Source organism: Calypte anna, chromosome 3 (genome assembly GCF_003957555.1).
Source record: "Calypte anna isolate BGI_N300 chromosome 3, bCalAnn1_v1.p, whole genome shotgun sequence".
Classification (NCBI taxonomy): domain Eukaryota; kingdom Metazoa; phylum Chordata; class Aves; order Apodiformes; family Trochilidae; genus Calypte; species Calypte anna.
This window is the reverse complement of record NC_044246.1, coordinates 56,867,317-56,891,854: the sequence shown is the minus strand read 5'-3', so window position 1 is coordinate 56,891,854 and position 24,538 is coordinate 56,867,317. Positions and strand designations below refer to the sequence as shown.

Below are 24,538 nucleotides of genomic sequence, written 5' to 3'. Positions count from 1 at the left end.
AAGTATCTTGTACACAGACAGAACCAATTCCTGTAATACCACTATTTCAGTAAATTACACTGGACAGAAAAAAGATCCATTTTGCTTAAATATATACCATAAAATACCCATGCCATTACATAATTATAAAATATAACATTAATAGATATTAATGAGGTATGTAAGATACATAATGAAAGTATAATGTGCATGAAGAATTTAGAAATTCCTATAATGTAAAATGTATAATTAGAATTTAGAAAGAGCCCTCATAAAAGTCTTGAGACACAGAAGCAGAGATGTGAGAACAGTGGTCTAGAAGTCAGCAGTTTGCTGAATCTGGCAGAGTTTCCCCTGCTGTGGGCAGCTATAACTGAACCAGTTGGGAGATGCCTATGAGATCCCAATGCAAAGTTTGTCAAGACCAATCTCCACTGGGTTTAATTTACTTCTATAAAAATGTCATAAGCATCTGGACCAATCAGCCATTTTGCATGATGACCTCTTGGGAATCGTTTCTCACTTGCTTAGTCCTGTGTCAATGAAAAGAGAAAAAAAAAGGCAGGGGAAAGAAAATAACATATTTGCATTTATTTGCATACACAAAGCAGGTGTTCTGCACTATATCCATTTTCTACACATTTTCTAGTTCCAAATCAATCTCAAAAGGGTTGAGAGGTTATGGTTTGCCTTCTAATAAGATTTTATGGCCTGAAGGGTTTGTTGCATACCTAAGGTTTGTCAAGGTTTGTCTCTTCTATACTCCAAGATCCTGGCTACCAATGGCAGTTAATAACACAGTCAAATCAGCTGAAACAGAAAATCCCAGTAGGCAACAGACTTAACTATTTTAAGCAAATAATTTAATTCTTAATCTACATCAGTAAGAATATAATTTCTGAAATTCAGCAAAGAAACTACTCTAAGAATCTGGAGGAATTCCCCATAGTTTGCTGCTGAACAGTTTTTGATTTATTCTTGGAAAGATTCAAGTCTTTTGAAACCTTAAGAGCAAGCAAAATCAATTATCAGGGTTTAAATTTCCTCCAGGCATTTTCCACTGCTTCAGCTTGCCCAAGAGATAGACTCTCCATAAATACATTATGCTGTGTGCTATTTGAAGAATTTGGAAAATTGGAGGGTAGCTTCTCTTGAAACTTCATGTATAAGGTAAAAGAATCCCTCAGCTGAGGCATGCAGTCGTGTCTGAATGCATCCCTGCAATTTATACAGGTAATTTATAGGCAAGAAGAGCAGTATTAGCTATTTCCAGGTATTATGGTACTGTAGCGAAGTTACCAAGATGAAATCTAGTATGAGACTTAAAAAGGTACTGAATCCTCATATGGTCTAATTTTTAAATATAATATAATTTTAAAATTATGACCCTCTGCCTAGAAATGAACTTCTACCAACAGACTGTGGGAACAGAGTTGGGCCAAGTCAACCATCATCCTTGGACATTTTGTGAAACTGCCAGGGGAAATATCTGGGCCCAATTCAGATGTAATCATGCTGTAAATTGCATATGGGCAGAATTTGGAAGTTTTGTAAGTGCCAAGGGTACCCTGGTCAAGGGTGAGCTGTAGAAGAGAAATTATCTATTCTAGTAAGATAATGTAAACTGATTTGCTTTGCATGAGGTAGCTATTTTGTCTTTCCCTCCCTTTCCTAGCCCCTTCACTTGCTAGTAATATTCACTTATTCACTTGCATCAGTTTTGATCAGTTTTGTTATCATTATGCCAATTGATTTTGCTTTGTCTTTTTGTTTGGTTGGTTTGTTTTGTGGGTTTTTTGTTGGTTGGGTTTTGTTTTTTGATTTTGGTTTTTTTTTAAAGATTGCTGCTAGAGCTGGCTTGTAAAAGTTAGAAGTGGGAAAGACTTACTAAAGGCTCAGTCCTGCAGCTGCTCCTGATATGCAATTGATTGCCCAAGCAGCACCTGCTGGGGAGCAGCAGAGAGAATGAAGCAAATGAGAAACTGGAGGCAAACTCACTCAGCTGTATGGGTGGTAAAACATCTCATAACTGGAGCCAAACACCTTTCTCTGGAAAGGATGAGGTCCAAGTTCTGCTGAGAACCATAAGGACGATGAAGGGGGTGGGGGTCTGAGCAACACTGAGGCTGTGAGTAACCTGTCTAAGAGCAGGGGAGGGAAGAGTAGGGACTGACACAATGGGAATGATACAGATTGAGATAACACTTAAAGAAACACTCGGAAATGAGAACACTTGTGCTGAAAGATAAAGACCTGTAGAAAGAAGAGGGGAAAGTAACAGAGACAGTAGTTGTGAAATAAGTCCTAATGAGAAGTTTATTTTATAGGATAATGACAGGGTGGCTGATAAACTGTAAGTTCAGAAGGAACCACATAGTAATCTGCAGAGCTGGCAGCACTACTGTGTGATATCTAAAACTGCTGCTGATGTAAACACTGATGACCTATTTTAATACATGAGTGGAAAGAGAATCACTACATGGAAAACAAAATTCTGCGAAAGGTATATTGGCATTAACAGATCAAAACTGTGAAGTGGTGTTAATTGGATTTTTATAAGGGCTTTCTAGCTGTCTAGATAGAATCACTTTATTAAACATTCCAACATTTGTAGGGGCAAATGAGTAAGGAAGAAATTAAAACCCAAGAGATGAAAGGGTGAATAAAGAAAAGATCAGGTGAGAGTATCTTTCAAGTTTTACTGGGCTGAAAGACAAATATCATTGTTAGAATACAGTAAAACTTCATTTTGAGTACATAAAAAGCTTACGCAAGTCATAGATATTGGGAAAGACAAGTTGCTCTCTAATTTGGATTTTAATTTGGACTTTAATTGGAGTACGCAAAAGGACATATGCATTATGTTTAGTATTAGATAACTTCAGGTGTGTCTCCAAAACTCTACTTATAAAAGTTTGAATTTAAAATGTGTTCTTCTTCTAATGGCACTCTAGAAGAGTGGATGGGTTAGATCGCAGTGCTTCTCAATAGCTCTTCTAAACCAGATAGAGTATGGAGAACTGCTGAAACAGGGAAAAATCAACTATTTAGCACCCCTCTTGGAATCAGCGAGAACAATGCTAGTTCACTCAGATGTTCTGAAATCATTATCAGCCAGCCTCTAATAGTGTCTGTGTTCTGTAGCATTGAAAGGCACATCACTAGTTACTGTTTATTTTTCCCTTTTTTTCCCCCCCTGCATTTGGCTATTAGTCATGTTTTCAGAGTCCAAAACGTATTTCAATAAAAATAATTATCATCTGGGATTGAAACACTTACACAAACTTTAGAATTAAAGATGTAGGAAGAAACTGCTGTGGCAGTGATTTCAAGTTGTGTAGAACCTTGCATGCAAGGATCTAACGTTATTTATTAAGCAAGTTCAGCATCAAGTAGCAATCAACCGCAGAAAGCACATTGTACTCATTATTTGCAAGGGTAAACTGACAGGTAAAGTGTTACACATTAATACACAATAAACAACAATGTGCCCAAGGTCATGCAGATGGAAACAAGATGTGCTCAGATTGTTTTCTACTTTAATTGCGGTGTGCTTGCTTAAGGACTGTAGTTGCATGCTCAGAGTGAAGGGTAGGTCCATCTCACAAAAATGCTGTGTCTTTATGTACTTTGTGTGCATCCACTTTCTGTAAAGGGTTTTCAGCAGTTGTGAAATTCTCTGTCTAGTTAGCTTGAGTATAGATGGTCTAAAGCATCACTGCTTTTCTCAAAGGAGGGCTAAGTTAGGTAAATTACAGGACTGGAGGGCCAAAATGTTAGCCAAGATTAAGTTATCTTCCCTACAGAAAGGAATCTTACTTCACATGACCTTGGAAATTTGGAATTCTGATTTTCAATAAATTCATGAAATATCTGTGAGATCTCTGAGCCATTTCAGGGACTGTGACTATGACAACCCACACACCACAATGTAAACCGAATCCTGGGGCTTTCATACTGTAGTTCAAAAGATTAATAAGTACTATCTGTTTTCAGTTTGTTTTCTTTTTTTATTCTCATCATTTGGTCTTTCACCTGCCTTTCCTCTCTTATAAGATAGCCAGTGGCTAAGTTCCCCAGGGCCACCTTTCTGTTGCATGCTTGTACTCTTCAGGCACAGCAGGCTCCTACTCTCTGCTTGCACCTCCAGGCTCTTTAATGTTAGCTTCTGTGCAGTAATTTTTCCTCACTAGGAGATCATCTAGCAGAACAGGCAGGAAGGATAGCCACTGTTTGCAAAATTTGCACTGTTTCACCACTTGGAGAATGGGAAAAATAAAATCTTTAGTTCCATTCTTCTTTCTCACTTATTGGTCAAACAATCACAAAAAGAAAAAATCCACTGGAGGGCACGCCAGGCAGTTAAGTTCCCCAGAAATCTCCTATGTGTCAGCCAACAGCAAACAAAAAGATACAGTTCCTTTAAACCTGGCTTCCTCTGTCTTCTCTTTCCTTTTATGTCACCAAATAATATTTGACTAGCTGAGTCCTTCTGACACTATCAATTTCAAAGTCCTGTCATCTTGTTCCATCCTAGACAGTCAGGTGTCAAGGATACCCACAGGACATCAGTATTCCAGGTAACCTTGACCAAAGAGTGGAAGAAGGGAGAAATGCATCATTTCTGCATGATCATCCATCTCAGGCAACAAAAGCTGAGAACTCATGAACCCTGTAACTGCTGGCACAAGTAGATATATGTTGGTAACTTGCCTTTCTTAAAGGCAGCTACAAAAAACCCACAAAACACTGGATGCTTTAATGACAATCTGAATTCGTTGAGACATTAAATGCTATATACATCTATTGCTTCATTGTTCTAGCAAAACAACCAGAAGGAGAAAAGTATCCATACCCCTGAGATGTGACACACATAGAAATAAAGAACACTTAGGTTTCCTTAAAAAGTAACACGCAATTTCCTCACAATGAAAGAGACTGGTAAAAGCCACTGACCAAAAAGCAGTTTGGAGCTCTTCCTTCTTGTCAGAAAGGAAAAAAAAAATGAGGAAAATGTTAGTCAATCAGATTTAGCAGAAAATGTCTAATTCAGCTTTCCATCTACCTTTCCTTTTCAGTAGTTAAAGGCCACTTGCTACCAGAGTCATAAAAAAAATTGCTCTAAAACAAGAAAGATGTTTTCCAGTTATTTCACCTGATGCTGATGAAAAAAAGTCATCAGAGAGTCCCATTAAATCATTATTAGGATGATTATAACAGTAACAATAAGCAAACGTCAGAGGAAGATATGGCTCAGAAAATGCCCTAATCCATTCCTGGCTTAAAAATAACATTAGGAATATATGCCAATATGTGTTGTTGTACTCAAATCAACTTAAAAAGAACCTCAGCTAGGCTCCTGGTCACCATAGTGATCGTGAATCCTGACTCAACCCAAGATAACATTATCATCATAACATGAGGTGATAGAGCTACAGAGGATGGTTCATACCTGCACTGAGAGTGCTGTGCTCATGCAGTGCTTTAACGTGCTCAAGCAGGGACTCTGGCAGCACCACTCTGGAGTTTCAAGAAGGACTTACAAGACCTGAGACTCATTTACACCACTATGGTGTACCCCGGCCAAGCAATGTATAGTCCTCCTAAAATGAATAATGCATTCAGAGCATTTTTAGGCCCACTGACACTGATTTAAGGAGAAACTGAAACAACTGTTAGTCCCAGAATATTCGACGGAGTTTTGGCATAAAGTAATTCTTGCACTCCAGAAGGGATCCCAGTGGTATGGCTATGCTGGGTAAACCTTCATTCAAGCCTTGATTTTTGACTTAGACACCAACGGCCAAGCAGTTAGCTAGGTCAGAACTATAATCAGAGTACAACTAGATTTTGGTGACAAAGTTTATCTGGGAAAATCAGGTGAATAATAATCTCAATTTCTAGTAATATTCACAGGCAAGCTAACCATAAAAAATGCCAACAAAATGGAGACTGGACCTCCTGCATAAGGAAAAGACCTTATGCACCAGGTCTTTTCTTGTTTTGTCTTATCTTCAATCAAAGTTATAAGGATACCGTTCAGGGCAAAGCTGTCATGTAGAGAAAGAACTTGAGAGATCTGAAGGAGAAGCAAGGAAGCAAAGTATTCTCCCTTTCTTCCTCAGGCCAAAATACTAACTGAGAATTCAACTTCTTTGAACTCAGAAGTGCTTTGCTTCACTGGGTTCTGTGGAGCCAACCTCCTCTTTTAAAAGCAACCTTTGGTAATAGAGCCTAGGGGAAAACCACACAACCAGATCCAGGTCCTCTAATAGAGGACTTGGTCGCTTGGGATATTTATGTGTAAAATGAACCATGTCAGAAAGGCTCCTGGACTGGAAGGACTGCACTAGAGGAACCAGACTAAAGAGTACCTGGGAATATTAACCAAATTTTGTGGCGGCCTTTTGGAATGGTCCAGATGTAATTCTTGCATTAGGTGAAGACTCTTTTCCATAAACATCCATCACTATTCACTCTGACCACCTTCCATTTGGCTAAAAAGCATGAGATTAAACCAATTAAAAGGTTGATCTTTTAGACTTCCAACACCAAGAAATGCAGAGCTTCAGCTACACCTAGTGGACAAGCCCCGACAACTGCAGCCTTCCTGATAGCGGGGCTTTATCTGTCACGTTAAATTACTCTTGCTCTGTTTCAACAAACTGTGAATTGAAACTAAACCTCTCCAAGCAAGTATCAACAATTTAAAGGGCTTCTTTCAAAAACATGTGCGATTATCTGTGCACTGCCGTCTTCCACGTAAAGGACTTGATTAAAAGGTTGAGCAAGAGGATCCCATCTTGCAAGGCAATAGCTAAGAAATAGAAAAAGAAGCCAAGGGATAGGACAGCAGGCTGCCTGCAGCAGGGCCCTATCTGAGAAGCCAGGGAAAGGCTGAGACTCCCGTCAGAGTCTGCTCCTGTCCTTACAGGGCAAAGTCACACACAAGGTGACTTGTGACAGACCAGCTGTCACCCTCCCCTACCATCCTAGGGCACGGCAGCAATAAACCACTGCATGGGCTGACCTCACATCCCAAAGCAAACATGCCACCTCCTCAAATGCTTTCAGCAGCTTAGTTTTGCCCTCATTAAACTGAACTGAGGACATGAGAAAGCACGGGGTCTGTGATGCTTTCTGGCCACTGACGCAGAATCCCACCAGACAAGGCAGAGACATAGGATTATGGGGGATTTAAAAAGAGAGAAGGTGGATTTTAGAAGCAGGACTGAGAAAAGCTTCAAGTCCATGTTTTAGCTACAACAGTTTCCAGTGCAGCAGCTGACTGGGAATGGAATTGCTCCCTGCTCCTCTCCTAGGAGAAAGGACATGGATCCTATGTCTGCCCTCAAGAACAAAGCAGCCAGCATGCAGGATTGCAAGGCTTCATTGTCTCCATCTGATGGCAGCTTTGCTCATTTACATCTGCCAGAGCAAATTCAGGTTTATGTTGTAAATAATGGTCTGCGAAGAAGGTTAACACCTCAGGTTTTCCCAAACTCTCCACTTCTTTGATGTACATTATTGTGCCACATCAGACATGACAAGCAAAACCAAACTGTTCCCACTACTCCACAGACAGGCACCTGTTTATAACTTGAGGGTTAGGAATGACTGGTTTTCAGACTTATCCCTGAAAATTTTCTCTGTAATGGTCATAAATACTTTTTCTCCCTACTGCCTAAAAACTTTTTGTATTTGTTTCCATGCCCACGTTTGAACCTTGTCCTTCATCTCTTGGTTGGATCACAAGCTAGACTTAGTGCAGCCTGCTGATAAACAATCCAGAAACAACCCAAAATATAACTCTATAACCCTTATAATCCTATCAGCAACCTACAGTGTAACTATTTAGCTTATGTACAAAGCAGATGTGTGCAGAAGCTTGGTGTCATTTCCTATTGCTGGAAAATCCCAGGAACCCATTCCCATCTTCAACTACATACTTCATATGAAGTTAATGGAGGATGTATAACTGTACAAGGTTTGTAGACAGAGGTAATATCAATTATTAGACCAAATAACGTAGCTGGAAGAAATTGGAATCGATTTTGAGTAACAAGCCTTTAAACTCTTATCCTGGCAGGAAGAGAGAATATGAAATTCTCTGTGTTAATTCTGTTTCAATAGCAGGAGATAAGACATTTTATATATTTTCAAAAACTTCACCCTCTCCTGCGTTGTGTGCTAGTGTCAGCTAAGCAGTCTCCATCAGAAAACTCACAGTACAAGTATTGGGAGGCCCCTGGTCAAATCTGCATATAAGTAGGTGTGCCTTTAGCATCTTATTTAGTTCTTTAGTTTAAGAAAAGCTATGTACTCACACTAGTACTGTCAGATGTTTTGGGTTTTTTTTTTCCTAAAGTCTTCTTTTGATTTATTGCTGATAAAATAGGGAATATATTTCCAAATGTACACAGATAAAAAATAGACACAGATAACAAAATGGCCCAGTGAGAGAAAAAAAGTGAGAAAAGTGGTCAGCATTTTATGAAGCCTCATATGGCAGAAAAAATTTTGCTTATTTTTAACTTGGTATAAATATGTGTCTTTCAAAATCCATTTCAGGCTTATGATTGAATTGCCCCTCTGTAAATTTTTAAGAGGGTGAAGGGCACAGCAGATGGAGAGGGACAGCAATCTTGATACATCTCTATTAAAAACCTGGCGTTGAAAATTTCTTTCTAAAATGAGGCAAAGAGTAACAGAGAACCTACTACAACAGTGTTCAGTCATTTGATGAATCTCGTTACTGTTGCAGCTAATGAGACTCAGCTTTATCTTGTTCATGAGCACAATAGTGGCACCATATTGAAATGTGTACATACATTTTCAAAAACTATGTAAAACACCTCCTCTGTACTGACAAAATGATGCACTTAGAATACATGAAACCCTGAGAAAATGCTGCTGCCTTGGGTTCCAAATTCCTTTGATTCCTCGTCTTAGTTTTATTGCACATTCAGTGTTATCTGACAAATATTTTTGCCTACTGAAAAAATAATTTGTCTTACCATTTAAACAGCTCCTGTCAATGTTACTTAGTCCTTGTTCACACTGCTATCCCTGTGAGTGATGATACAGAAATAGATCAGGTTAAGGTCGGTGTGTGCAGCCCAGATCCGTAACACTGGCATTTCTTATTCCTGTCTGCTGTAGCCCCTGCAGCGAATATTTTGGAAGAAATGAAGGCTTTAAAAAGGATAGCTATAGGGTCAGTGACAAGAACTGCATTTTATGACTTAATTTCCCTCCCACCCATGCCTATGCCCACCCTGCTTTTGCTGAGGTGTCTAATACATGGAGTGTATTGCTCCCCTGGGTACTAGCTCACACATGAAGCCCTTCTGAGCTCCAGATATAGGAAGGAGTGGAGGCAGAGGGCAAGAGGAGCAGGATAGGAACAGGACAGCTCCTATAGCAAGAGCTTGATGCAGAAGCTATACATGCCCTGAAGAAGTATTACAGTGTGGCTCCACAGACACATGCCACAGCCTTTGGCTAAACGCCAGTGATCCGTGGGGCATCATATCCAACTTCTCTAGCAGAGCTGAAGCATGGAAAACATCTCCTGGGAGAAAAAAAGGAAAAGACAAAAAAATAACAGAAAGTAAAAAAAAAGAAACAAATGAAAAGAACTCTGCAAATCCAGATGTTGGAATTTTCCAATCCCCCTAGCAAGACAAGATAAGCAGGGGATAATCCTCGTTTATGTAACTTTTTTTTTTTCTTTTTACATAAAACCTGAGACCAACAGGCATGATGCCTTCACAAGGTTCGTTCGCTTGTTCTCCAAAACCCACGCCGCCAGATTTTGGGAGGCCCCACGCCCTTGGGGCCGCAGTGCCTGCCCTGCCGTCGGGTGTCAGGAAGGGGTCCCGCTGATCCGGAGGGGCAGACTGCCGGCTCCTTTTCACCGTGGGCTTTCCTTCTCCCTCCCGCACAGCCCAACCGGGCCGAGCTCGCTGTCTCCCATGCGGGTGGCTCCGGCCCCCGCCGGTGCCCTCGCCCCCCGCTCCCGGGGGCTGCTGCGCGGAGCCCGGCTGCAGGGAGAGCGGGCGGCCGCACGGGGGCGCCCTGGTGCCGCCGGCCGCCCCTGGCAGGTGGATGCTGCAGCCGCGCCGGGACCTGCGCAGGACCGGGCCGGGCCGGACCACACGACGCCTCTGGTGCCTCAGCGGAGCCCCGGCGGTCAGGGGATAGCTGCTCCTCCCCTTCGGCCGCCCGGCACGGCGGCCACACGTGAATACCTAATTCCCGGGGTAAAAACGCGTTAATCGGCACCTAATTTTCCACCGAGTGCGTCTTCCGTGGCGGGGCGGCTTAAGGCTGATCTCCCTTCCAAATAAAGCATCGCGTCTATTTCTGGCGGTGGCTTAGAGAGGAGCAGATCTCATGTACCTCGGTGGAAGTTCTTGAAAAGCAGCCAAAGTACAGAGGTCAAGTTTCCGTACCGAGAGCAACTTAATGGGACACAAGACGGGAACGTCCTTTGCGGGGATCTGGAGGGAGCTGGAAAACTGGGTCAGTCCGTGTTTTACACAACGGCTGCACTCAAATAATAAATTACTAAAGTGTATATCTAAACGCTGTGGAGGCTAGAAAGGATCGACTTGAAGCCCTGTTACAGCTTCAGCTGTGGAAGCCAGTGGGAGTGTTGCCAAGGGGTTTATGTAGGAAAGATGAGGGTCAGGCCCCCAATATTGCTTGGTGGATGTTATCATGAATAAGAAAATACATAGTTGTGCTGTCCACTGGGATCTGACTCTTCATTAGAAATTAAAGGACAAGGTAGGCAATGTGATTGTTTTGCACATTTCCCCAGGGTCTACTTTTAAGTAATCGTAAAAATCCTTGACGGTGCCTTGCCCAAAGCCAGTGCTTTCAGTAGCTGCTGTTGTTTAGAGGCAGCAGCTCTCAGGAGTTTTACAAGGAGTCATATGCAAATAGACTCTACCAGCATGCCCCTGAAACTGCCTATTCTTGGAAAAGCTTATATGGAAGGATTTAATGTTGACAGTCTTAAGTAGTGATGTCTCAACTGTGAAAAATCTGTCGTTTAACCAACTTCATGAAGCAAAAGTGTTTACCGTTGAAGGAAGCAAGAGTATTTCCTTTTGTTTCTAGAGACTGTGGAGGCTTTAAACAGCTATCCAATTTGGTATGCACATAATTTGATAGTCTGTTTTTAAGAAGTTGACTTTAATCAGAAAAATCACCCTCTCAAACTCCAGCTGAAGAGGGCAATGCAACATGTGTGGATCAAACAGACTTAAAATGGAAAAAAGGATGTATATAGTGGCAAGTTGGGCAATGGCTCTTAAAGCTACAGCTGTATTGTTCTAAACACTCTTTTACATTATTGGCCAGTTGGTAAGTTATAATTCACTGCCATTTGATGTTAAATTTGCTGCCACAAAACATGAGCGATCACTGGCTGAAAACAGTTGTGTGTTTAATTCCTAGGTGCTGAGAGTTGTCTCAGAGAGCATTTCATTGTCAGGTTTTCCCAAAAGACTTCAGTCTTTCTAGCTTTGCTAATACTTTTAATACAAACGATATTTTTTTTACACTCGTAAAACATATTAGCTGCCTCATGTCTGCAAGGCAAATAAGGCCAAGTATCACTTTTCTCACCAGCTGGGACAATTTTAGCAATAGCAATCAGTTTAATTTCCCAGCTTGGCCAAACCACTGCTATTTACACTCCCATTGCGTGGTGATATCCTCCCTTTATGTGCCCAGGTTTAGAATTTAACTACATCCACCATGCTGTTTTCCTTCCTAGTAAATTCAGAAGACAAGGATGAAGAAGGATGCAAAAAGGACAGTGGTATCACTCCTGTATTGAACTCGGAAAGTGAGGCTAAGGGAGATGACATATATTATTAAGAGTCCTGATCTGGCAGTCCTCACTGAAGAAGTAACTTACACAGGGGCTTTGCCAAAGGCTGAGTACGGGCAGAAGGCTGCAACAGTTGGCACAGAAGGAGCAAGATGTCAGTTGCCTTCATAATAATGGGCATTTTTCTCCCAAATCTGTAAAGCAGATCTATATGGGTTTGTCTCGATGGCTTTAGTCGGTAGCAGTTTCTGGGAGAGAGGGCTCAGAGACGTCCCAAGATGGAATATTTTGGGGATATATATTCCTTCTTCTTCCAAAGCACTAGAAAAGAAACACAGTTCTGGTGCCATGCGGGCCTGGATCTCCCGTGTTAACTATGTGATGTGAGAGGGACAGGAGGACACTCACCACCCTCCCTTCCCAAGTTACAAATACTTGCTTGTTAAGCACTTGATCTTTTTACACAGCACTTCCAAGCGAGATAATAAATATACAAAAGAACAAAGTCTACTATATAAATGAAAGCAGATTTATAAAATTACAAGTTTAATAGATAAATATAATAAATACTTTATGCATCATAACTCTGGACAACTACATTTAAAGCAAGTATGTTGGCAAGTCACAAAGAAGTTGCGCCTCGGCAACTTTATTTCCATAAAACCACACTGACAGGCATATTACAATGTTACGTATGAGGCTTTATGCTGCAAGTATGTTCAAGTCCCGCTCACCTACTGAGTTCACCATGAAATATATATGGGTGTAGGGTACTTTCTATTTTGGAATGTCTTTTTGCACACCAACACGGTTGTACAGATAGATGTTCTACTTACCAGGGACAGTGGGGAAGAGTTTTGAAGAAAAATACTGGTAAATGACTTCTAGAAAAACTAAAGCATTTCTTAACCTTTTATTGACATTGGCAAATTAAAATAGAATAAATTAACAATATTTTCTCAAAAAAATGTTTTGTACAAAAATACTGTCAAAATTTCCTGAAAAGCTTTCAACACAGTAGTATCTTTTCATGTACTGAATAAACTATATTAGCACAGTGTCAAAATGCCAAAGACAGAAACAAAATAATAATAATAAAAAAAAAAATATCTGTGAAATGGTTGCCACTAGTCAACATTCCATCCACACCATATTATTGTCTGTACATATGGGGGAAGGGAAATGGGTAGCAGACTTTTAAGTAACAGTATTACTTTTCCTGATCTGGAAAGGTTTGGCCCATATCTGTTAAGCTTCCAGTTTAGCATATTAAAAAAAGAAAAAAAAAATTATTAGTCTGCACTGCAATGCATAGTTAGAAATTAAGCAAGATGGCAGCATCTGTGCAGTAGTATCTGCCCTTCAAAGTTCATGCAACCAACCAATGCAATTTTTCTCCCTCTTCACTCAGAATTTGAATGCAGTTCAAGTCATTGGAAATCATCGTTTACAAATTCCACAAGATTAAGCAATTTGCCAAGATTAATATCTAACAGTTCAGCACTGTGGGAATTATGGGCACGTTACTGCAAGGAAAATAAGAGCGTGAGGAGGGGGAGGTGGGGCGACCAATATAAAAAAGCAGAGTTGGCTGGAAACTATTACTATGGGAGGGGATGTGAATCTCAAAAGCTACAAAGAAAAAACAGAAACAAACAAAAAAAGAAAAACTCAAAACAAAACGTGGCAGCGACTTAAGAAGGGGACAAAAAAAATAATTATACTAGGGCATAGTTGACTCTGCTTTCCAGATTCTCACCTTTTCAAGCCCTGAAAAGTGAGACACCGTGTCTAGGGGAATGTTTTCATTCGCACCGATAGAAAGTCCTTTGTTTGTTTTAAATGAATCAGCAGCTCACCCTGCTGGGCTGCTGTTTGCAAACGAAGTCTGTCATGAAGTCAAACTCGTTCTGTCCCAACCACAGCTCGGGAAGCTCCTTGATGCGATCCAGCCCCATTTCGATGACTAAGGACATGAGGACCTCCTCGTCGATGAAGTCAGTGTCTATGACATTGGGCGGCAGCATTGCCGCGGGGACGTGGGGGACGGCGGGCGGTAAGCCGCTGCCTCCGCCGCCGCCGTGCTTGGGGTTGCAGTCCCTGAAATGCTGCTGCTGGCTGCTGCCGTTCAGCTGGTGGCTGCCGGGGTGCAAGTCCGGCATGTAGTGGCTGTGGGGGTAGGGGTGGTGGCTGAAGTACTGGTTGTTCAGCTTCTGGAGCTGCATGCTGGCGCTCAGCTGCCCTCCCGGGCTGGCGACTGGGGGGGCCAGGAACTGGGAGCCGCTGAAGCGGGCGGGGGGCGGCATGCTGCCGGCCGGGTGCCCTCCGCTCACGCTGCCCGGCCCCATGGCGTGCCTCACCCCGCTGCTCGCGTTCATATTCCCAGCTCCGTAATGTATATGGTCGCCCATCAGGGCGCTGAAGGCGTGCTGCTGCGGCGCCTGCTGCTGCTGGTGGTGGTGATGGGGGGTGGGAAACTGCCCCATGCCCATCCGATGCGCGGGGTGGTGGTGAAGCCCGCCGGATCCGTCGGGGAATCGCCCGTGGTTCATGGCCATCATGTGGTCTGCCATTGCCCACCTGGAAAGTTAGTGTGGGAACACATTAGAAAAACAAGACCCTCGGACATCCAGCCACCCTCTCCCGGACCGGCTGCATCTTGCCCGGCCCTGGGAGAAACGACTTCGCAGGTCCTGCCGTCCTCCCTTTTCTCGGGAGGCAGGGAAAAAAAAAAAAAAAAATCTCCCACCGCGGAGTACAAAGGGGAAAATACAAGAGGAGCCTACGGTACGAAAATCCCCGTCCCCTCCGCTAATCCGGCGAGCAACACGCCTTCCCACTCCAACTTGTGCATACCTATCAGCGGAAAGTGTTGCATACGGCAACAGCCGCCTCCTCCCCGCACGTTCAAAAGGCGCCCGAGCCCCCCGGCTTCGCCAGGGAAGGCAGCGGATTTCCACGGCGCTCTCGCTAACTTGCGGGGACTGAGCAAAGAATTAGGAAGTCCCACCTAACCGCTGTCAGCAACTTTTGGAATTAAGTCCTAATTATTCTGGTAAAAATATAGGAACGCACGGATAAGGAGGTAAAGCCAGGCAGCTGAGAAACACCTTTCCTCGCGTGTTTAAACAGTCCCATTTTTCCTGTTGCACACAAAAGGGACACCCGGCACCAGCTACGAGAACCGCCGCACTCACCTCCCGGTTTCTTTCTTCTTTTGCTTCAAAGGTGGCGGTGAAATCAGTCAGTAAAAGTCACCCAGCATAGGGAGGGCTTCCCCGGCTCTCTCTCGCCTCGCCGCTTACGTGACGGTGCTGTGATCGCTGCCGCAGCCCCAGAGCTGTTTTTCACTCCTCTGCGAGGCTCATCAGCACTTGCCAACAATGAGCTGTGTTTCTTACCCAGCTTTGGCCACAGCTAATATAGGATTTCAGAAGGGAGGAGCAAAACCCTTACAGGCAACCAGAAGTAAAACCTGGAGCAAGCGAGGGGAAGGAAAAAAAAAAAAAAAAAAAAAAAAAAAAAAAAAAAAAAAAAAAAAAAAAGAAAGAAAAGAAAAAAAAAACCACCCACCCCAGCACCCGGCGCGCACAGGCGCACAGGCGCGCAGGGGGAGGTGCGGGAAGGGTCAGGCGGGCCTGGGGAGTGCCCAGGCACCCCCATGCACACACGCCTCCGGCTGGGCTACACGGGGGCTATCGGGTCATTGAGCCCCTGGTTCCGCGCTTCTCCCAGCTCCCCTACCCCCGGGAACAAAGCGGGGCTGGGCGGCGGGGCAGCAGGCAGCGGTACCCCGCGCACCCCGCCGCCCATCACCCGCCTCCGGCACGGCCACAGTGGAGGGCGCTGCCCGCCTCCCCGGCTGGCCCCAAAGTCGGGCACCGCCGGGCTTCCTCTTGCCCCCGCCATTCGTGGGACCGTAGCCCGGCGGCCGCGGACACGCGTGGAGGTGGGCTCTCCTGTGGTGCTTCCCAGGCAGGGCGGGGTCCCCCCCTCCGGCCTCGCCGCGGTGCATGTGCACGGCGCCCCCGGCCTCAGTCCCCCCGACCCGCGTGGCCGTCCCCGGGGCCGGTCCCTCTGCCACAGGAGAGGTCCGAGATCCGCTTTTTTTTTTTTTCGCAGACACTGTGTGTAAGGGAGTGCCGGCACATTCCTCCCCGACCCCCTACCTCCATCCCTTGTGTTTGTCCCACAGCCAGCTGGGGCATGCTGGCCAGGTGCCCACCCACTCTTGGCCTTGGCCGGCTTGGTGGGTTTATTAGAATTATTTATTATTGTTCTTGGAATGGCAAAGAATAGAACGTGGGACACGGGTGGGTACATGCTCTGCAAACACGATGGCTCTGGCTAGGCAAGTTCCCTATCACTGTCCCGTGTCTGGCAGCGCCCACACAGCACCCCCCATGCTTGTGCAGAGCCCCTGAGGCCGCTGCTCTTGTCTCCTGCTCCAGATCCACCAGCTCCTCTGTGAAGGGTGGCTGTGCTGAAGTACCAGGGAAGCACCGAGGGACCCTTGGGGAAGGCCTGTGCAGGGAAGTGCTGAGTGGTGGCCTATTTTCAATTGTGCCTTTTGGCTTTCTTCTCCCCCTATCTGCTTTCCCCCTTGCAGCTGCTCACAGGCACACTGAGGGGGGCAGCGGCAGTCAGGACCACCTTCCCCCTGCCCCCAGACACAAAGAATTGTGTGCTTGTCACTTGAGGCCAGCGCTGCCATCATGTAGGCTGAGCTGGGGTTCCAGCTCCACGCACTCCACAAGGACGCAAGAGCGTCCAGGTCCTCCCTGGGAAGACACAGACATGGGCAAACAGGATGCTTCAAGATGCTGTTCATGTGCAAGCCCTCTTCCCCCTGTTTGGGTGGGCTAGGCTCTTAGCTGTCCACAGTGAACTATGAAGGTGAAACCAAAAGGAGCATTAGCTTCACCTCGATTCCATCTGGGATGGAGACAGAGCTGTGTTCCCTGTGCAGCAAGGTGTGGAGGATGAGAGAAAGGTAATTCTCGGTGTGGCCAGTACTATCCTTAACAAAACTGTGAGGGGAGGCAGAAATGGGTGGGTGCATACAAGTGGCCAAAAAATACCCTGCTGACACCTAGCTGTGAGGGACATCAGGGGTGGAATGAAATCCCTGGGAGGACAGGAAGCTTTGCAAGTGTCAGCTACTGTGAGGAAGTGGCCTCATCCTGGAGCTCCCTTTCCTGAAGTGATTAAGTAGGGTGCCCACCATGGTTTCAAGTTTTGGTCTTCAAATATATGAGTAGGTGGACATCTGGGAGCTGTTGAATCAGGACCTCCAGTCTGGCTGAGGATAGTCAGAAAAGTGACAATACTTTTCTGGATATTTTTCCTTCTCATGGTTGTGCAGGTTTTACAGGGCAAAACAATGAATAATAAGAAGATCCTGTTCCATTTGGCAAGAAGTCAGCTGTGTATCATGACAAGTGGTTTGTTTAATGTCACATATCCATGGTGATACTGGTATACCTTTTGCTCTCCACTGCCTTAAGTATGAGATCCTTTTTAAAGCCAAGTACACATTGTAACACCGCCCAGCAAATGCCCTTTCCTATTTTTGGCTTTTAGATTCTGGAAGCTGCCAGCTTGCCAAAGTGAGTTATGGAGAATTGGCATGAGGCTACCCAGAAGCAATAGTAGGGAAGTCACAGCCTCCATTATACCTCACTCATACAAAACATATCTTTAGGTATTTACAGCCCTCACACAAAGAATTAGGCAGAATGGAGCTCTCTTCATTGAGGGTTGCAGTGGGGTCCAGATAAGGCTCAGCAGAGCAGTGCCAGATGAGCCAAGTTTTTTCACTGTTTATGGCCATAGCAAAGTTGGAACACAATCAGTTGGTTGCTTTCCAGGAAATGGCTGGAAGACTGGTGATGGGCAGCTTAAGGGAATGTAGGACAAAGCATAAACCCATCACCACAGAGCTAGCAGGAAGCCCCGAAACTCATATTTTTGCCTCTTCATGATCTGAGCCAGTTATTTAAAGAAATCTTTGCACTCATATTCCTCAAAGTCTTCTGCATACCTGAATTGCTTCTTCAGTCAAACAGCAAGAAAGCAGGGCACTGCACATTGGGAGAACGCCAAGATGGTCAGGGGCAGGAATGAAAGCAGCAGGTTTCACAGAGTCGCTCCTTAGTGAAGAATCCAAATAGAGTTGAAAGCAGAATGTGACTGCTCTGCCCATGGAGGAAGAATCACTGAGAAATGTCAAAAAAGACAATGGAAAAGTAGGGAAAAGATGGATCCTCTGTTGGGTATTAACATCATGGATTGGAAGGCCAGGCAGATACTTAGCCTAGTTGCGGATGCAGCCTTGCTCACTTCTTCCAGACTGGAACATCTGCAGAGTGCAGTGAAAGGAAGGAATGGAAAATAAAAAAGAAGAATCCCAGACGGTGTTTTTTCAGATATTTACTGGAAATGCTCAAGCTGGCTGAATACTCATAGTTTCAGGGGTATTTCACAGGAATACTATATACAGAGTAATGGATTTCAGGGGGCACTGGAACTTTTAAGTCCTTTTTTGCGACTCTGAAAATATAATCCCTAAATCTCTGTGGCTTGTTTCTCCAGTATCACCCTGGAGGTGAGTTTCTATGTGTTTCCCCCCACCATGCTGACACAAAGAAGTCAGGAAAACCTAGTTCAGGACATCTGCTAGGGTTATCTGATAGGAAATTTTATATTAGAGTGATATCCTGTAAGAAATGCCCTTTCTCTGGAAACGATTAAGGTCTTCTATTGAGAAGACAAGCCATAATTTTCTGGCGGCTTTTGCTTCTGACCTCCTTAGAACTTCCTTCAATCCCACCCTTCCTGGGGGCACCTGGTACTTGGGAGGGAAGAGGAAACTGTGGTGCAGGAGGTTCCCAAATCTTTGTTTTACTAGCACTGATCTGGATGGTTGATTTTGGTTTCAATGCCCACCCTAAGGAAAAACAATGAACATGACACGTTTGTTTCAGATGAGCACCCAGGAAGCAGAGAAATTTGTTTTGGTCTTTCAGTGTACACTTTTTTCCCTGGAATTCCCTTTGTGAGAAGGACAGTGGGGTTTTTTACCTGTGGAGTGAAAACAGTGTTTTCAACTTGGAGGGAGTTCCATTTTCTGACATGCTTTACAGAGAGACCTATTATTCTTACATGGTTTGTGGGGTGAAATAGTGGACACAAGATGGGTTTGGGCATGAGATCCTCTTAAGTATCCAGGTGAGATGGAGTTCCCTTATCAAATATAGCTCTTTGAACAGCACCAAAAAGGGCAGAAAACACAGGATTGACCTGCTTCGATTAGTTCTGTGCCAGGCACAAGCTTCCTGAAGATGTCACAGCTCCCCTCTCTTGTCCCTGTCCAGATGTTCTCCAGAGCTGAGCATCTGTCCACCCATCTCAACAATCTTCATTCCTGCTGATGCAGGCAGTGCACCTGACATAGAGGTAAGAATGGAAGAGATGGGGAGTTCTTTCAGTGGTGGCATATGTTACATGGAGTTACTGGAGTGATGTCAAAGCAAATCTGTACTGTGTTCCTCACAGCTGGCTGGTGTGGGACAGTGGGAGAAAATGTAGAGAGACAGAACCTATGCTACAGGACTCATTTTTAATTTTCCAGGTTCCTCAAGGTGAAACCCTGTGCTGATCTGACACAGTTACTCTGCTGAGAATGGACTACCAGTGTGTTTGTTAGCAATGAATCCTTATGTGAAGGAAAGAGTTAACCAGAGCAAGGAACTTCCTGAAGCATTTTGGGGGTATGTTAGAGGTTTTCATGTGCTTACATCCCTTGCTGGTGATGTACAAATGCTGTACACATCAAAGTAGTGTTCTAAACCAAGGGACGTGGGGTATGCAAATTGTGGTACTCTCTCCTCACCCACCTCTTCCTGTTTGTTTAGATGGTTCAAGATAGTAACATGCCACTATATTTTATTTCAGCAATAATGAATGTGGATTTTCACCCTTCATCTGCATCGTTTTATTTGTGTGAGAATAGCTTGGGAAGGGTGACAGGCTCCATTGTTTTACTGTTCTCAGCACAGGGCTTCAAGCATGTGTGATTGCAACAACGGAGGTTCTTCCTCAAGTGTCATTTTTGCTGCTAGGTATTTTCTTTGAAAAAGTGACTGTAAAAAAATGTGAATGCTTCTTAAGGACATTATTGTTTTGAAGAGGTTCAAGAGGATGTAAACATACAAAATAAACACATGTAAGTAAATCATTAGTCAAGTATCACTCCATTTGTATTCTGGCACACAGAACCCCATAATGGACTTTTTCATTACTCTTTACTTTTGAGTGTAAGTGGAACCAGAAATAACAAAAGGGACAATGTTCAGGTGCCTTTGAGAAAATAGTAGTAGCTTCTACAGCAAACCAAATGACACCAGCTCCAAATAGAGCACAGAGAAGGAAAGCTAGGCTGTATGAACAAAATTTTATTCCGTTTGGGGCCTGAGCCAAGTAATAATAATACTGTTTTGGGTCAACAAAGACTTTGTAAAAAAATTCAGGTAGAATGAAATGTTTTATTTAATTAAAAATGATTAGAAAGCAGAGTACATACTTCTAAGTATGTATTAGACCTGGATGATTACACCCAAAGTGTTCATTGCCTATATTCTGTAATTATTTGAACTGGTAGTTGACAAGTAATTTATTTGAAGTCCACCAAATAATTGAAGCTTATTATTAGAATGAATTGGAATGCTGGAGAAAAAAAAAAACAGGAAAAAAAGAGATTTATTATTACAAATATAGGCCTCAATCCAGGGTACATTTATACACATAATTAACAGTCACCTTTTTCAGGCAGATCATTTCACACAGTACCCTACTCTCTTGTGTCTGTTTTAAATCAGTGAGGCTGTGCAGGAAGCAAGACAGTTATCAAAATGAGTAAAGTTGACAAAATCTTAACTTCTCAAACCATCAAACTGATCAAATTGACACACCTTAAATCCATCAACAGTCTGTGGCTGGGACTGGATTACCAGGTGGTCACATCTTTACAGCACAACGGTCCACTTGAGGCATGGAGCTTTGTGACTACCCTGGAATTTAATAATAATCTAAAAGGTAATTATGTTATTTCATTAAGTCCACCTTCTCCCTTTGCAGTTCCAATATTTCAAACATAAAGAAAATATTAGTAAAATTAATGGTTATGTAAGAGAAATGTTCTGTTGTTGTACTGAACCTCAATTTAGATTTGGGTAAGCAAATACTTTGGACATGTTTATTGGACTTAATGGTATCATACAGACTCACAGATTCATTTAAGTTGGAAAAGACCCTTAAGATCATAGAATCCAACTATTAACCTAACAGTGCCAAGTCCACCACATACATGCCATGTATACACATCTTTTAAATACTTTCAGGGACAGTGACTCCACTACTTCCCTGGGCTTCCTGTTCCAATGCTTGACCTCTCAGAAATAATTTTTTCCTAATATCCAGTTTAAACCTCCCCTGATGCAACTTAAGGCCATTTCCTCTCATTCTATCACTTGCTACTTGGGAAAGGAGGGCAACCTCCACCTATCTGCAACCTCCTTTCAGGTAGTTGTAGAGACTGATAAGGTTCCCCCCTCCCCCAGCCTCCTTGCAACACAATCTTTCTGGATTACATGAGAAATCCTGACTTCAGTGGGATTCTACAGGAGTTCAGAGTACAACAAAGAAGTGTGTGCCGAAACAATCTTGTACTGTGCAGAAAAGTAGCTCTTCAGTATGATCACTGTGGTCATAAAGGCTTCTCCAGCATCCTTGCCACTTTGAATTTTATTTTAATGAATAGGGAAGTAGTTTAGTTCTCATCATGATGATAAAGGGTTACAAGTAGCTGTGGTGTTGGTCACGTGTTACACATTGTCAGCAGACAGTTGAAGCTTCAGTTACATTCTCCTTTGATTTGATTATGTTTTTCTCCTAAATTAAAGAATTATAATGTGTCTGTGTGGTAATGGCAGCAGCATTCATTCCAGGCCTTTATGAATATGCTGTGGGTTCAGGAGAATTTGTTAGCAAAAAACCTTCTCATCATGTTCGGCATTTTAGGAAACTTATTTTATGCACACCTTCTCCAGTGTGTTTTCCTTTAACAGGTATGAAGGATCTGGGAATCATTCCAGTCCCATCTTTTCAGAGGATTTTCATTGCATTTCTGTAGTTGAGAACCTGTAACATCTTATATTGCAAGCCTCTATTTTGAGGCCTTGTATTTCAAATTAGGTCTCATCTCAGTCCAGTAGCTGACATCAACATTCTCTGGAACACTGAAATGTTATCTTTGGTCTCTGTGGCAAGGGATGATCTTGCTCAGACAGGCCATTCTCAGTGTAGAAGTTGCCTGTCTGTCCTTCTGCCTTCCAGAGTGCTTGCTGCAGAGGAGGCTTGCCGCTATCCCTCTCAAGATTAGTTACACACTTTCTATGTGGATTACATCCTGTTTTCCCTCAGCCTTTCATTTTGGTTGGCACCACCAAGCGTTGTTTCCATTTGTCTGAATAGCTGTTTCGTGGACCATAGGATTCAGAAACAACAGATTGGATTTCAGTACTTCAGTGCAAGTTTTGCTTTGAAATACGTACAGTAAGTCAGTTGGACCCCTGAAGAATAAATAGTTTATATTGCTACTTAAAATTCAAGTTTTGTAGCCCCTTATTTGGAAACATAAACATAAACCCTGCTTTCTATTCACACATATCTTTGTGCATGCTGTAAAATTATGATACACTGATTTTTTCAATTGATTAATTTTGGTTTAAGTTGTTTTTAGGAAGGCACAGCAGATGTATGTGTTTTTTCACACTTTGCTGTTCTTATGCATCATCCTGATGATATCATACTCAAGCACTAATAATACTACTACTTGCTTTTACATAAATTAGCACTTTACAGCTTCAGAGCATAATATCAACATTACCTAATTAGTGTAGAATTGAGCATGCACTCTTTTCCTTTTAAAGTAGAAGCTGATGTATTTAAATGGTGATATGTAATCAGAAAGGAAAACAAGTCCTCTAACAGCCTATGTAGCAGTCTCATCAACAGGCTAGGAGCCAGAGCAGTTTTTCTCACAATTCCAGCAGTCATGAAATTCAGACTTTAACACACAAATTCCTTTTTTTGGTTTGAAGGTCTCACGCAAACATTGTTCAACTTTTCTATAAAATGGAAAAACTCATACCTACCCTTCTCCTCGAAAGTGCCTAGCAAAGATATTTTATGTGAATGTATAAGTATCACTACTGTGGCCACAAATATTTGGTATCAAAAGGAGATTTTAAAGCTATCCTAGTCTTCTGCTTTTATTTCAGATCATGAGTGGGACCCTGGCCACCTCAGTGTCAGTAGATATAGTCATTATCATTGCTGACTGAAATGGAAGCAAGGTCCACGCTGGCACCTCACAAAGAAGGTAACCCTTTCAACAATCTCTTGGCAACAGTTCCTTGCAGTGCCCATTCCTACCAAAGCAACAGAACAAGATGCTCCCTCTCTTCTCTGCCTTTCCTGTGTCCTAAATATTCCACTCCCAGTGCCTCTTACCAATTAGCTCTGCAAGACTCTTTGGAGGCTCTTGCTCCCTTTCTGCTCCAGGATGAATTATCCCTGTAAACTTTCAATCCTCATTGCTCTTGTCCATGAAGATCATGGCAATTTTTCTTCCAAATAGCCCTTTTCCTGAAGCTACATGCAACACCCCACACCAAATCTCTCAACGTGAATGGCAGCCATCCAGCAATAAATTACCCAACTCAGTGAGGTTATGTACTTCAACAAGAGTTTCTTTGCATAACTGCATCCACAGCCTCTTTCTTCCCTCCAGAATCTGACATCTCAATAACCAATTTCTATTCAGGCACAAAATGTTAAATCCAACAACTTCCTTCACTATAATGCCTGTGAACGATAAAAAAAATATCCTATAGTTTGCTCTGCTATGGAAAGTGTTCAGCAATAGCAAGAATGTGTGGTGGGTCTCTTGCATACTTCTGAAGTTGTCTTCAAGATCTTCCATCAAATATTTCCTCCAAATCTGAGGCTGGGCTACCATTCTACCTCCTGAAGTTGCCTCCAGTCACCCTTGCTAGTCCCATGCTAGGGTAGGAAGAGGATTCTTACTGCTAATAAATATTTACATATAGCTTTTACTCTTCTAAGAGTTTGAGAAATATTCACTACTCTATTTTCAGTTACGGGTTTTTCAAAAATCTGCAACATTTTATGAACATTTCATTAGTTGTCTTTTGTGTATAGGCTTTTAAGTCTAGTTGATTGCTCAAGAATATTTATGTTGCTTGAAAAATAAACAGCTCTGTGACTAATACTGGCTTAAATTCAGTGTATAGCTCTGATTAATGCTATTTTTATCTATAATATAAGGTTCAATGCTGCTTATGTATTATGCCTAGCTATCCCTGGCTCATTTTTTTTTAGTACAGCACAAGGGAACTTGTTTTCAGAAAGAACAAATGGCTAAAAGGATATCTGAAACTCAGTCTTACGTATTTTGCCTGAAGATAGGTATTCATAGCACAGAAAAACCTGCTGGTACACCAAGTTCAGTATCTACCAGCAGTGCCAACACATCTTTTAAAGAACTCATAAGGCACCAGACATTCAACAACGCTATACCTGGGGAAGGATTCCCTTGTGGCTGTACAGCTGAGATGACAAATCTCT

The 24,538-nt window shown here is 43.0% G+C and overlaps 2 protein-coding genes across 3 annotated transcripts in view; both read right to left on the bottom strand.

Moving 5' to 3' along the window:
- The window catches only part of TXLNB (taxilin beta), a 48,835-nt gene extending 38,389 nt beyond the window's left edge, over window positions 1–10,446 (bottom strand). The window contains exons 1-2 of one of the 2 annotated variants that reach the window (XM_030448700.1): window positions 10,267–10,304; window positions 8,997–9,048 (exon numbers count right to left, since the gene is read on the bottom strand). Coding sequence is in view for 1 of the 2 variants with exons in the window: in XM_030448699.1 (XP_030304559.1) it covers window positions 10,267–10,336 (70 nt within the window). In the remaining variant the exon portion in view is untranslated. Of the gene's footprint in view, window positions 1–8,996; window positions 9,049–10,266 lie in introns of both variants that reach the window. The other variant, XM_030448699.1, reaches the window with a different exon arrangement.
- A 1,900-nt stretch (window positions 10,447–12,346) lies between these two features.
- CITED2 (Cbp/p300 interacting transactivator with Glu/Asp rich carboxy-terminal domain 2) lies at window positions 12,347–15,227 on the bottom strand. The gene is made up of 2 exons (XM_008494062.2): window positions 15,025–15,227; window positions 12,347–14,407 (listed from the first exon to the last, which is right to left on the bottom strand). The coding sequence occupies exon 2, from the start codon at window positions 14,398–14,400 to the stop codon at window positions 13,675–13,677; it is 726 nt and encodes a 241-aa protein (XP_008492284.1). The 5' UTR covers window positions 14,401–14,407; window positions 15,025–15,227; the 3' UTR covers window positions 12,347–13,674.
- Window positions 15,228–24,538: the final 9,311 nt, after the last annotated feature.